At 34.4% G+C, this 14,026-nt stretch overlaps 1 protein-coding gene across 7 annotated transcripts in view; it reads left to right on the top strand.

The window, feature by feature from the left end:
• The window catches only part of ASCC3 (activating signal cointegrator 1 complex subunit 3), a 278,562-nt gene that overhangs the window by 105,250 nt on the left and 159,286 nt on the right, over nucleotides 1-14,026 (top strand). For 6 of the 7 annotated variants that reach the window (XM_049818318.1, XM_049818319.1, XM_049818317.1 and 3 more), the window contains exon 11: nucleotides 4,757-4,921. The exons of the other annotated variant lie outside the window; for it this stretch is intronic. In XM_049818318.1, coding sequence (XP_049674275.1) covers nucleotides 4,757-4,921 — 165 coding nt within the window. The remainder of the gene's footprint in view (nucleotides 1-4,756; nucleotides 4,922-14,026) is intronic. 7 annotated transcript variants of the gene reach the window in all.

Raw genomic sequence — 14,026 nt, 5'->3', positions numbered from 1 at the left:
ACTTTGAGTAAAATTCCTGGTTTTAAATAAGATCAAAGTAAAAGACCATTATGATGAATATTTAGTCATTGCTCAGAAACAGAAGAATTAATGATACCATTTTAAATATATATCCTGATAACATGACTGACATTAAAAAAAAGCCTGCGATCTGAGCATTGCCAATTTAGATTTAGCAAATTAGCTAAGTAGCTTGCATTTGTAGTATTTCACACCTTAAAGTCTTAATATGCATTGCTAAATATATTTCCTCACTGCTTGCTAATTAATGTTCTGTGGAAGTACAGCTGCTAATTTTTTGTGGTTGACATGGCTCATTTTAAAGTGATAACAGTTGCATCTGTAGTAGTGTTACAATTCAGTTCGTAAATTATGGTCATATGTTTTTACATCTACTATTTTGTAGATGCATTTCAAAAATCTGTATTTGCTAACAAAATGCACCCAGTAATAATTTAACAAAACATAGAAACACCCCACAAACACCACCACTCTCTCAGTGATACTAGTGACTCAGTGAGTCTTTCATGTGTTAAGGTTTAAATATGGCAGGACAAGAACATCTTTTTCTGTAGTATCACAGTCTTTTCAGGAGTAATTCTTGGTAATTAGTAAAGACTGATACATTCTAATGGTAAAATAATTGGACTGGAACAATTTTGTGAGGCAGTGCAGAGAAAAATATTTCTCTGAGGAGAATAAATAAATATCAGGATGTAACTTGTGGAGATCAAGTGAAGAAAAAAGTATTCATAAATTCATGTGGTTTGTAAGATACATTTTCTTCTAATATTTTGAAAGAAACACAGCAGGATGTAAGCAATCCAGGAGGTTCCTAGAGTGCATTGATGAGAACTTCCTCTTCCAAGTCATAGAGGAGCTAATGAGAAGAGGTGGTCTGCTGTACCTCATACTCACCTCAAGCCCTTCAACAAGGAGGGGCTTGTTGGGGATGTGAAGATCAAAGGCAAACTAGACTCCAGTGACCATGAGATGGTGGAGTTCAGGATCCCAAGGGGAAGGAACAGGGCAAAAAGCAAGCTCGCAGCCCTGGACTTCAGGAGAGCAGACTTTGGCCTCCTCAGAGATCTGCTTGGAAGAGTCCCATGGAACAAGGCCCTGGAGGGAAGTGAGGCCCAAGAAAGCTAGTTAATATTCAAGGATCATCTCTTCCAAGCCCGAGAGTGGTCCATCCCAATGAATAGGAGGTCAGGCAAAAATGCCAGGAGGCCTACGTGGATCAACAAGTTGCTCCTGGTCAAACTCAAACACAAAAAAGAAGCATACAGGGGGTGCAAGCAAGGACACATGACCTGGGAGGAATACAGAGACATTGTCTGAGCATCTAGGGATGAAGTTAGGAAAGCTGAAGTACAAATGGAATTTAATCTGGTCAGGGATGTCAAAGACAGTAAGATGGGCAACAAAAGGAAGTCTAGGGCAAATGTGGGCCCATTGCTGAATGAGACAGGGGACCTGGTTACACAGGACGTGGAAAAGGCTGAGGTACTGAATGCCTCCTTTGCTTCAGTCTTTACTAGCAAGAGTAGCCTTCAGGAATCCCAGGTCCCAGCAGCTGGGGGAAAGTTCAGAGCAAGTAAAGTGTACTAGGATCAGGTCAGGGAATACTCGAGCAAACTGAGTATGCCTACATCCGTGGGCTCTGATGGGATGCATCTGTGAGTGCTGAGGGAGCTGGCTGATGTCATTGCGATGTCAATCTTGATAATCTTTGATCCATCGTAGTAACTGAGAGAAGTGACTGAAGACAAGCAAATGTCATTCCTGTCTTCAAACAAGGGCAAGAAGTAGGATCCAGGGAATGCCAGGCCAGTCAGCCTCACCTGGGAAGGTGATGGAGCAGCTAATCCTGGAAACAATTTCCAGCAACATGAAAGACAAGAAAATCATATCATGAGTAGTCAGCTTGGCTTCTCCAAGGGGAAGTCACGCTTGACCAGCTTGATAAATTTGTATGATGAAATGACTGGCCAGGTAGGTGAGGGGAGAGCAGTGGATATTGTCTACCTAAATTTCAGTAAGGCATTTACTCAAATTTGGACTAGCAATTTTCATAAAGGTTTTAGAAGTCTGTGCTAGCTCTCTGTGTCTGGTTTTCTTAGCCAGGTCCTTGAAGCATTATTCATAATTACTCAGTGTTTTAACCCTTTCCTTTGTGTAATTTCTGTGATAAGAAACTGGTTTTGGTAATAATATTAATGTGTACCGTTTGTATACCTCACAGCACCACATTCGGAGGCCACCTAACCTGTCTTGATGTTTTCTTTTTTTTTTTTTTTTTTTTTTTGGTCAGTCTGGGATCTAGTGCAGCAATCTTCATTTTTCTTATTTGTACATTGTGTTCCCGCAGATAATAAGATTTTGTTTGAGAAGAAAATGTCATGAAACACATATTCTGTTGGGTTTACATTATCTGGTCCAATATGAGATCAGATACTGATAGTATCTGGTCAACTCTTAATTTATGGTTTTTTTAGTATTCTACCATGGCTGCTTAGAATATAGCAAATAGCAACTATATGAAAACAATTGTTGTGTGTGTAAGCTTTTGTAGGGACTTACTAGTATTATATTTGCTGTAGAAGCATTATCATCTATAAGGTTGAACTGTGTTTCATCTTAGTGTTTTATTTTTGAACATGTAAAGTTAAGAAAAAGCCCAACCATAAAACATGTTTATTATGAAAGAACTGATAGGGATCAGATACATGTTTTCCTGTCTGATTGTAGACTCAATTCTTATATGTGATGTGAAGCATGGGTTCATCAAATATTAAATGTTAGAATTTACTTATTACTGCTTGTTCTTTTTTTTTTTTAAGTAGGATTACAGAAAAATATTTATTGAGAGCAAAAATATGGATGTAATACTGCTTTAAGAGTCAAAGGCCTTGATACTAAAATTTGAATTAAAATAAGCTTGGAATCAAAATCTGTTAGAAGAAACTAATCCATGTGTTTGGGGGGGAAGAGTTGGCAATTTAGGTAAAAATACTTCGTCAAATAAAGTTATACTGATAGACGTAGGAAGTTCTTGTAATTTAGAATTCCTATTTTAAAAGTTCTATCATAAACCTAGTTTGGGCATCTATCTCTCATTTGTTATACCTATCCTCCTATAGGATAAAGTAATTCAAGACTGTTGTGGTCAATGTCAGTAGATTTTTAGAAAACAAGTGTCCTGTTCTCTAGATCCTGTCAGAAGTTGATAAGCTTATTTAGAAAAATGAACCATTTACAGATTCATGATCACTGGACTGTGTTTTCTTTTAGTATCGTGTCTATTTATCGAAACTGTTAGAAGTTTCCCCATTTTACCAAGTCTTGATATCTTTCAATGATTGGTAGTTGAATTTTTAAAAAGTTTCATTTCAGTCAAGATAATAAAAAAATCCTTGTCTTTTACTAATTAAAGCATTCATTTTGCTCTAGATATCACCTGAAATGTCTAAATTTAAATGTCTAAACTTTTATATTGGGGCCTATGAAACAACATAACCTGAATTTTCGTTTTTATTTTCTGAGTGATTTTCAACTGCAAAGTTACAGAGTAACCTTTATTTTAATAAAGTTCTTTTTTTGTGAAATAAGTGAGACTGTAAGGTAAGCTTTGTGCCTGTCCCAGAAATCTCAGGCTTTGATAAATAGTGATTCATTAGATTTGTTATGAATAGGCAATAAATAATTGCCCTTAAATCATAGTCATGACTTGCAGGCAAGTTACTACTGAATTTCAGTGGATGAGACTCTGTTCTATTGGGGTTTTATACATAGTAGTTGGCACTTAAATAGGAAATTATTTTTGTTGAATAGTATTTGAGAAATCTGTGTTTCTGTTTCTATTTCTATTTGAAAGAGCTGCTGAGAATTTTTAGGGGGGAGGAGTGAGACGCTTTCTTTAGAGTGACCGCTTTATGTCTGATTTTAAATTTAAAAGGCTACTTTCTTGAATTCTTGTGTTAAGGTCACATGAAGTGACTGCTGAGTATGTTGTCATTGTGGAGAATGGAAGATACTGCAATTGTTTGCCAATTGGAGATTGAACGTACCTCAGTTTTATCTGTTTGATAACCTATTACTTTGGGTTTTATGCAAAAAAAAAAAAGCCATTGCAAGAGCGTGCAAGAAATGGCACCATAATAGAGACTTACCACAGACATATCTACATGAAACAATAAAGTTTGGAAGTTACCTTTTCCAGGACTGGTGGAAGTTGTTTAATCCGTTTTGCCAGTGCAAGGATAGAGATATCAAAATGTACAACTTGAAAGTATGCCTTAGGGAGAAAGCATTTCATTGGGAACTGGTAACTATCAGCTCAAGCTTAGGTTGGGGGGGATGGGTCTTTGGTGTTTACTGTGCTGTGGTGAAGGTTAGAAATATTCTGTCACGGACAATGTGGAACCCATATATTAAATGGCTCTCACAATTACATGAGGAGTTGATTCTGGATAGCTACTTAATTGTTTTAATGCAGAAAATGTGTACAAATGATGCACAGTAGTTTGAAGTTGTTAGGTGATATTTCCATATGGTTTTCCATACTGAATACTATTAATGGCCATCCAGCACAAACTGTGTCTGCCTCATAGATAAAGTAGGTAAAACTTAAGATAGCTTTGTTAAGTTCTGCATTACATTTACTCTGCTGCATATTAAAATACTGTTTTTTTATAAATTTGAGTCTGGATTTTTCTTTGCAAATGCTTAATATTTCTTTTTTCTGCTCTACTAGATGCTTGTGACTACTCCAGAGAAATGGGATGTAGTGACAAGAAAAAGTGTTGGTGATGTAGCCCTCTCTCAGCTGGTAAAACTCTTGATTCTCGATGAAGTTCATCTGTTGCATGAAGACAGAGGACCAGTACTTGAAAGTATAGTAGCACGTACTTTACGTCAGGTAAGAGCAAAAAAAATCTTCAAAAGAATTTTATTTTGGTCAAGAATAGGCAGATTTCAGTGTAAAAGGAGAAATGCTTAGACAATGAAATCAAAATGCTTAGGCAGCTTACAATTTATTTTATAGCTGTTCTGTACTAAGAATGAAGAAAAGTTTTTGTCTTCTACCTTCTCTTCTGTATTATATCAACTATCAGATTCCTAGACGCGTAATTTATTACAGAGCTATTTCTTATGATTTATTTGCTTAATATTAGTTTACTTACTGTACAAGTAACAGCAAAATTAAACCATTTAAAACAAATAATAATCAGGCTAATTTTTTAACATAACCAAAATGGAAAGTATTTTTTTGCCAGGAATGCTATTTTTAATCAGCAGTTTTCCTAGGATTTTTTTTTTTTTTTTTTAAATTAAGAGCAGTGTCTTAAATCTAGGTAAAACTTTCAGCACTGCTAGAAAAATACTACATAATTTTTACTTTAGTATAATTGGTCCTTTTGTTTTTTCCCCGTGCTTCAGTGGTACTTTCTAAATACCAAGATTTAAAATGGCAGAAGGAGAAAAGGATGAATATGTGGGGTTTTTTCTTAAATCTTGTACAAAAGAAGGATTCAGAGTTAGACAATAAATAAGATTGGTCTCAATGGTGAGATGTGCATTTACAAGAAAGATAGTGTGGAATTTAGGGATGAATAAAAAGGATCGAATTAGGATAAATAAATAATGGTAAAGAGAGGATGGAGTGCCATTCTTAATTTTTTTTGTCATGCAGAGCAAAAGTATGTCAATACAAATAATCTGTAACAAATTAAAAATAAACACAATTGGTATTGTTATGGCTCTATTTGTAGCGTGTTAAATGTTTAAAGCCTTTTCGCTTTCAAGATGCTTTTTTCTTGATAAGGCTACACTAACCTTGTTAAGGCTCTCTGAATCATCTGAATCCAGCTCCTCTAAGAACAGAATAAAATGGATGTCTGCTCTAATGCAGTACAGAAAGTACAAAGTTCCTGTATAAAGAACAACATAAGTAATAATTCCTTAGAAGAAGCTAAACTTGGGAAGATATTTTTTTTTTATCGAGAGTAGGGCTTTGTAAAGTTTAGACTACCTCAAGGGCACTAAAGCTTAACCTGTTTGACATTGTATTTTCTTTCTTAAATGGTTTTGATAACCTTCTTTCCTTAGGTGTCTTTAAAGTAAAGCATCCCAGCTTTTAGCAGTGACCTTGATGGTCATTGTCTTCATGTCAGATTGCAAGACTCATTCATTTTTTAATGCGAAGTTTTGTAAGACTCGTAAGGTAGGCTTCAGTTGTCCGAAATAGATGTCTAGAGCCATTTTATCTGCCCTACATTATTCAGCGTGGCATCCTGTTTCTGCTTAATTTGGACACAAATCTCCCATACATCCTTTCCTTTTGTGTCTGTCAAGCCTGTGCAGGTAACAAGGAATAAAAAATCTGAGGCAATTATGTCTTGGGTACTGAATCCTACCCTTAGTGCATTTATTGTAATATAGCAGTATCTTGCTTCAACAGTCATTTTAAAAATAGCTCTCTAGGGTACTTTAATCTTCTAGGATTTCAAGGTTTGTTTTACCGACCAAGTTGGAGTTTAATTCATCTGGAATTGAAGCTACTCATTTGTAACCCTTCCTTAAGTGAAACAGTTGGGAAGAAAAACAAAACACAAATCTTGAAGTTAACTATCTCACCACCTTTCTGATGACCTTATTTATTCTAAGTTGATAAGAAAGGCAGTAATGGAGACCATTATGAATCTTTACAAGAAGGTAGTTGAAGAGAGAGAAAATTTACAGTATAAAAGTACATTGACACCCCCCTACAGTTAAACAGAAACAAATCTACTTGTAGAAATATTTAGAATTATGCAGTAGAAAACAATTCCAGAAAAAAATATTTTGAATTGCAAGCCTCCCAGAGAGCTTGGAGAGAAAGAAACAAAAGATGTTTTGTACAACTGTTTCACCTTTTTAATATGGAAACAAATAATAAGAGGGTTAGCTTTTAAAATTACAATGAAATGTTATACTGCAGCATCTAAGCCTGCAAGCATAGCTCTATGAAGTTCGCAGTATACATCCATAGCTAATTACGAAATTACTGGAACTTTTATTTGGTGATTAAAAAAGATACCATAAATTTTTATTTCAGAAGTATTTCACTGGAGTTTCATGAAAATACTATTACAGATGTTTTAAGTGTAAAAATATCACATCTAATAATGATAATGATATTTTGCAAAGAAAAAATATTTGGTTACATTTCTTTGGTTCTGTTCCCTGCTCATAGTTCCATTTCATGCATTTTGATACAAATTCATAAATCTCCCTGGAGCAGGAACAAAACCCAGAATATTCAGTCCACCCCTGGAGAATGTCCTTCTGACTTCGATGATTCTATATGAAACATTAAGCTCCTCTCCAGCCCTTCTGGAAGTAGTTCTAGAATGTATTTTTCATTGATAGCTATAGAAACATCATACTCGTTCAATTTTCATGCACACAGGAGGTAAGAATAATTTTTCAGTTCTTAAAAACTGAAGAAAAAACCCAAAACAAAAAAAAAAAACATTGACAACATCAATCTAAAATATCCTTATGTCAACTGCACCACTGCAGTAATTGCTGAAATCAATTACCTGATTTGTATATTGGTTTAAGACGTCAGAAATATTGACTAGTTTTTCCAAATTTGTAGTGGAGGGATTCAGAAAGTGATTATAGAAGTAATTCAAAGAAAAATCAATTGCAGATTGGTAGTCACTAGATCAGACTGGGGGCTGTGCTGGCAAATATCATTGACATTTTCCCAGTTTCTGTTCTGTCCTTTTTGGTCACTGTGACAGACAGTGTATTGAAGTAGTTGGATTTTTGGTCTGACCTGGAACAGTCATTTCTTGTATCACTTCTAGGACAGAACTGTGATAAATTCCATTGAATACTACTTCAGCCTTTTCAATAAATCACTAATAGCTACTCTAATAATGGTGTGTACCTATAGTTTCATCTGGATCATACTTCCCTAGCTTGTATACAAAACTATCTTATGAGACAATGTCATGATTCCTGTGCAGGTCAGGATGTATAATGCAGTGCATCTTAAATTTTGCAGAGCTTGTTATCCTGTCTTATAGAAAAAGCATATCTCTTGCTTTGTTGGAGTGTGTGAGGGTTGTTTTGCTTAGATGCTGGATAATAGAAGAACAGGCAGTGGAGGGGTTTGGGGTTTTGGGGGGGGGAGGGGCAGGGGGTTCTTTTTAAGAATTAGTGTTCAGCTGGCTACTTGGGCCTACAACTGTGCCAGAAAATAATATTTTGAGATCTGTATTCAAATTCTGTACAAATACAGCTATGCAAATACATTCTTGAAAGAGGAATATCCTGATGCATTAGCAAGTCTCTCCTAATTTGTACCTCAAATACTTGAATTATTGTTGTACTTTCCCCCAGATGAACACTGAATCACACCACTTACTGTAAGACTTTAACATGTTCATTTTAACTTATGGCATTTTTTTAGAATCCGTTTTTTTTTTAAACCTGGAAGGAGCATATATGTTGGAATTGCTGACAGTTTTACTCATAGCAGAATGAACAGCATTTTCGTGCATGTTTGCACTTTTCAAATTTTAGAGAATGTTTTTGCAAGTGATTTAAATTGACTTTGCTAAATATTTTGGTGGGAAAATTGCTTTGAGCTCTGTTATATACTGTAGGTATAAGATCAAACAATTTCTTTGAATCCAATTTATAGCTTTGATGTTTAAAGTTTTAGTGTAGAGCATAATGCAGATGTAAAACTGAAATGTTTAAACTTTTTAATCAAACTTTCCACACTTCTATAATATCTACTAAACTTACTAGCTTGAAAGAAAAAAATTGACCTCTTTTAATGGACACTGAATTATTTTGTCATAATTATTCAGAGTTTTTGAAGACTTCTTTGCTGCTTACAGGTATTTTTTCACGAAAAGCATAGTGAATATTATACTTGAGTGATATGTGAGTTTTGATACCTTCTGTCAACTATGTGAATGATAAATTAAATAAAAGAAAATCCGTACTAAAAGATTTCTCAGATTTTGGGGAACCGAAGCTCTCATCTTAGACACACAAATATTGTTCTCATCACAATCTTATTCTTCAAATTTAAGTTTCAATTGCTTTATGTTTTTGTATTAGATCAACAAAGTTGCTAGATAAATAATAGGTGGGACAACACAGCAGGACAAACAATCCAGGAGATTCCTGGAGTGCTTTGATAAGAACTTCCTTCTCCAAGTCATAGAGGAGCCAACAAGGAGAGGTCCTTTGCTGTACCTCATACTCACCAACAAGGGAGGGGCTTGTTGGGGATGTGAAGATCAAAGGCAGCCTTAGCTGCAGTGACCATGAGATGGTGGAGTTGTTCTCCTTCCCCTGGAAATTCTCACGTTTCCTTTTGGAGCTTTCTTTCCTCATGACAGCTTATTTAAGAAACTTTCCCTCTCAGCCGTCATGTAGTTTTCCTTGCTCTGGATGCATTTTCAGTATCTCTAGTTCCTTATTATCTCCTCTGCCTCTTTTTTTCTGGCCCTTTGGCTGCCTTTTTTACCTCCATACTAGAAATCAGAAGTAAAGAAGTTCAGTGTTTTCTCACCCAAAGCCAAATGCCTAATTGTTGTCATATTAGGCATTTTTATGTGCTTGGAATCCCATTTTTTTATTAAGAAAATTTGAGCCGTTTAAAAAAAAAAAAAAAAAAAAAAAGGCAAGGCTGATTAGCTAATGACCTAAAATCAGCTGATTAGATCTATATATCTTGTGTCTAATGGTAGCCCACTGCAGTTCCTACCTGTGTCTTTTGGGACTCGTATGGCATTGGCATTTCATTTGGTTCTTCATTTCTCATCTTCAGTGATTTGCTGTTAGTCTTTCGATGTTCCTTATATAGGCTAATCAAGTTTCTCAGCATCTTACCTTCCAGAATGATTTTTTGATTTCCAGCTATAGTGTTGTGGGGCTTTTTTTGCTGAACTTTCTTATATTTGTGATTGTATTTTTGAAACATGTCAACAAAACTGGGTACAGAACTTTTGTGTTAGTTTTGGTTGTGGCATATACAGAGGTAGAGTGTTTTCCTCTTATTACTCAGTTCTATCCCTTTTATACCTCTAAGAATTGCATGTACTTAATTTGCTAACACATCATCTTCGGAACTTGCATTCAGATGCTTCTTCATTAAGTCCTCAGGCAAACCTCTTTATAGTTGCTGCAGGATTCACTTGTTGCTATAAGGTTGTTTCCTGAGAATAGTGTCTCATTTTGCAGCTGTGGCCTGTTTTAGAATGAGCTATATTAGAAGAAATTTAGTTTGATTGGGACCATCAACCTAGATTTATCTGTATGGCTGACACACACATCAGTCATATTAATTCTGCCAATCACCTGCTCTTCTTGTCACCAGTTATTTTTTATTTACTGCATATCATGGATAAAATTATTGAATAGGGTCAGGCTTAGAAAGCAATTAGAGGCATCCGTTTTTAATTGCTGTTTTTCAATTATACATTCTCTTTAAAATCTGTCAGTTCATCAGTTTGTGATAAATTTAATACATGTTTTCTTGCTATTATGTGATGTTATTTTTAAACAGTATGTTGTCCAGCCATATATCTAATGCCTTACATGAGTCTAGATCTAGCTTGTTACCTTTTCTGGCAACCTTATAGTTGTGTAAAAATTACTTTTTTAAAACAAAATACTTTTTTAAAAGAAAGCCTAATCTCCATTTGTTTGGAAAATGTTATGTATGATATTTGAATTAATCTTCAGAAGCTTTTCTATTACTTTGCATGGAAGTGATGTCAGGAAGTCATTCTGCCTATCATTTTTTCTTATTGATATGTGAACATATTTCCATTTTTGTGGTAGATCCATGGAGTTTAAAAGGTTATAGTGATTGTCATATGTTTCATGTTCTTTCATAATATGCTAAAGCAGTTAAACAGATTTGTAGAAGGGTTCATATTTCTTTTTGTTTCTTAGTTTGGGAACAAAACAGTAAGCATAGCATGAAAAGGCATTCTGTCATTCAAGAAAAACTGACATGGCACTATGCAGGGCATAGAAATCTCTTAATAGCTATATTCAAAATGTCATTTCTTAAGGCAAAGTATTGCATACTTAATACTTAGCTGAGGGAAAAATAATATGGCTTCTAATAGTGCTTTCTGCATGGCTACATTTTTTCAGTACCTCTAGATTTTTAAATATGTTCTAAATGGAGGACTGAGATCACAGTATTTTCAGGGTTCATTGGAAGCAGAGTAAAACTCATTTATAAAATTACTTAACTAGATGGTTGCCTAGTAACAAATGCATTCTGTGCAGAGTGTTTGAGTTGTAGATAACGTCCTGTGTAGAATCTTCAAAACAGTATTAGTAATTGCATTTTTACTGTGTACTTTTGATTTTGCAGTTTTACTGGTTTTTCCATTTTTGTTCCTAAAACTAGGAAATTACCACCTAGGTGGACTGATTGACAACTTCTTAATTCTTTCATTAGACAGTAAACAAGATCTCAATAAACAAGTAAACACTGGTGAAATATTCTAACAAAATTCCTTCTTAGTCATTTTGAAACACCTTTAATTACTTTTTTTTTTAAGTGTTCTAAAAATTCCTTTTTTTTTTTCCTTTCTTTTTCTCCTTTTTTTCTGGGTAATGGGAAAAACATAGATCTTGTTAGAGGCTGAGACTTAGAGCCATTCTGTGGATAGGGTGGTATCTAACTAATGTGAATCCCTGTATGCAGTACTTAATTCCTACCACTGTTGAGCAGGGAAATCAGGAACCTAGGAATTCATCTTCTTGCACATCTAGACTAAAAACTAAGAAATGCTTTTGTCTAATTTTCTGTGTATCTTGTCTTTAGTGTATATCTGAAGGGCACGTAGACTAACTGTAGAGGGTGTGTTGAAGTAATCCTGGGTCATCTGAATATCAGATTAATTTCTAACCAGTGGACAATTCTTCAAAGATTAGAATATGTAAACTTGTCTGCTTCACTTAATTTTGTGCTCGAGTTGAACAATCAGGGATGCTTTCCAGCTTGATTGTAATTCATTCTGTGAATGTGATATTTTAATACATGGAAATGGGAAGACTGCCAAGATCACAAAGTTCAGGAAGAACTTTAGAAGTCAGATAAAAGTATCTCTATGCATACTCTGTATGCTCTCAAGTGGCGGCTGTAATGTAATGAGATGATATGCAAATCTTAAAACCTATTAGGAAGAAAATGATCCTGCTGTGATCAATTCACAATCCAGAGAGGCACTTCCCATACCTGATCCTTTATCATTTACAGTGTAAACGCAGATGATGCTTGAGTGTAGAAATCAGTACTGGATAGCTATCTTCTGTTTATTTTTCCTGTATACATGCAATTTCATGGTGTGCTAATTGTGTTCTGCAAATGTGTATGGTGAACATGCTGTCAATTCTCCACATGACATCGTGAATGTTTCTGAATTAGATATACTAATTAGATATGTCAGTTAAATATAGTAATGGCAATTTTATTTCTTACTTCCAGTGTAATATCAAATCAATAAAATATAGTAAAAGTTTCAAAGAACATGATTTGCAAATACTGTTCAGTTTTCCAAAGAAAGCCTTTTAAGTTCCAAATGGTGCCTATATTTTCACTGAGATAATTAAACACATGTGAAGATTAAAATGTTTGAGATTGTGTGCCAGTAGTGAAGAAAACACACTTAGCTGCATACCACCAGCCAGTGATAGTGAATGTAAACAGAAAACTTTTGTCATCCACACTATCTTTCCAGTAATTTTTACTGCAATTTCAGGAAAATCCTGTGTGTTCATTGTGTCTTGTATATGAAGGCATAATCTCTAATTAGGACTTCTAGGACCAAATAATAAGTGATCCAGCACACGAAAAATATTAGTGTTTGAATGGATTGTATTTACAAAGGGTATAACTCATTCTGTATATGTATGTGATGATGTGCAGAACACAGGGTTTTAGTTTACAGTTTGAATTTGATGTGTACATAAAATAATTAGGAGATTTGTTATGATAAATTTTGTCTTTTAGGGTAAATGTACCTCTCTTTGCTTCTTGATTATTTTTTTTTAAATATATATTAATTATTGATATTTTGTGTTACTAAGTGGATATAAAAGTAGATGGTAAAAAATAAAGATTTTTTGTTTGGCTGGCCTTGAAAGAAGTTAAAGAAATTGATGGAATGATTTAGAGTCTTAATAGTCTTTATTTAATTATGAAGACCAAGAAAATGTTACTATAGAGCAATAGACATTATTGCCCAATTTCTTATAGCACTCTGACTTGATTTTCATGGCTTGATATAAACAGAAAATTAATCGTCCAAATAATTTGTAAATTTTAGATTTATAAATTGAAAAAATTATGTAGGCACTGTATAAATATGCACAAATATATGTAAAGTATAATATAAAATATGCAAAAGTATATTTTTTTAAAAAATAGTAATTACAGTTTAGTAATTTTAATTACTTGCTTGTGTTAACTCTCTACTGTGGTTTTTATGTGGAGTTGTGATTCAGGGTTTTCAATCAGCTCCTTAACTCCAGGGGCAACTGCCAGATCAGTGAAGTTAAATGGCTTCTTTTACAAAGGTTTTGAAAGTGACAAGTCTCACATAAACTGTAACTGTTCTCTAGGCATTGTTTATATTTTGAAAGAAAACTCTGAACAAACAGTTTACAGTTAATTGCTGTAAAAATTAATACTTCCATGGTTATTAGGAAGAGTTCTTGTTAATTGTTCAAATACTTGAAATGCTTTCCTGCCTTCAGATGGAACTGAGCACATTTTTTTCAAACTAGTGCTTTCAGGCTCTTAGGAGATTTGAAAACAAGTTGTTAGTGAATTTAGCAAAATCAAATCATGTTTTCCAGATAGGAGCTCAGTTACCCTTTCAGATTGCTGTACTTATTATCAGGTGATTGTGAACAAAGTACAGGATAAATATATCAGCAAGTGGTTACTGTTCTTACAGATAAAAGTTTAAAAAAAAGTGTATAA

The sequence above is a fragment of the Accipiter gentilis genome, chromosome 15 (assembly GCF_929443795.1).
Source record: "Accipiter gentilis chromosome 15, bAccGen1.1, whole genome shotgun sequence".
NCBI classification, from domain to species: domain Eukaryota; kingdom Metazoa; phylum Chordata; class Aves; order Accipitriformes; family Accipitridae; genus Astur; species Astur gentilis.
The sequence above is the reverse complement of the archived record's forward strand: the minus strand, read 5'-3'. Positions and strand labels throughout refer to the sequence as shown.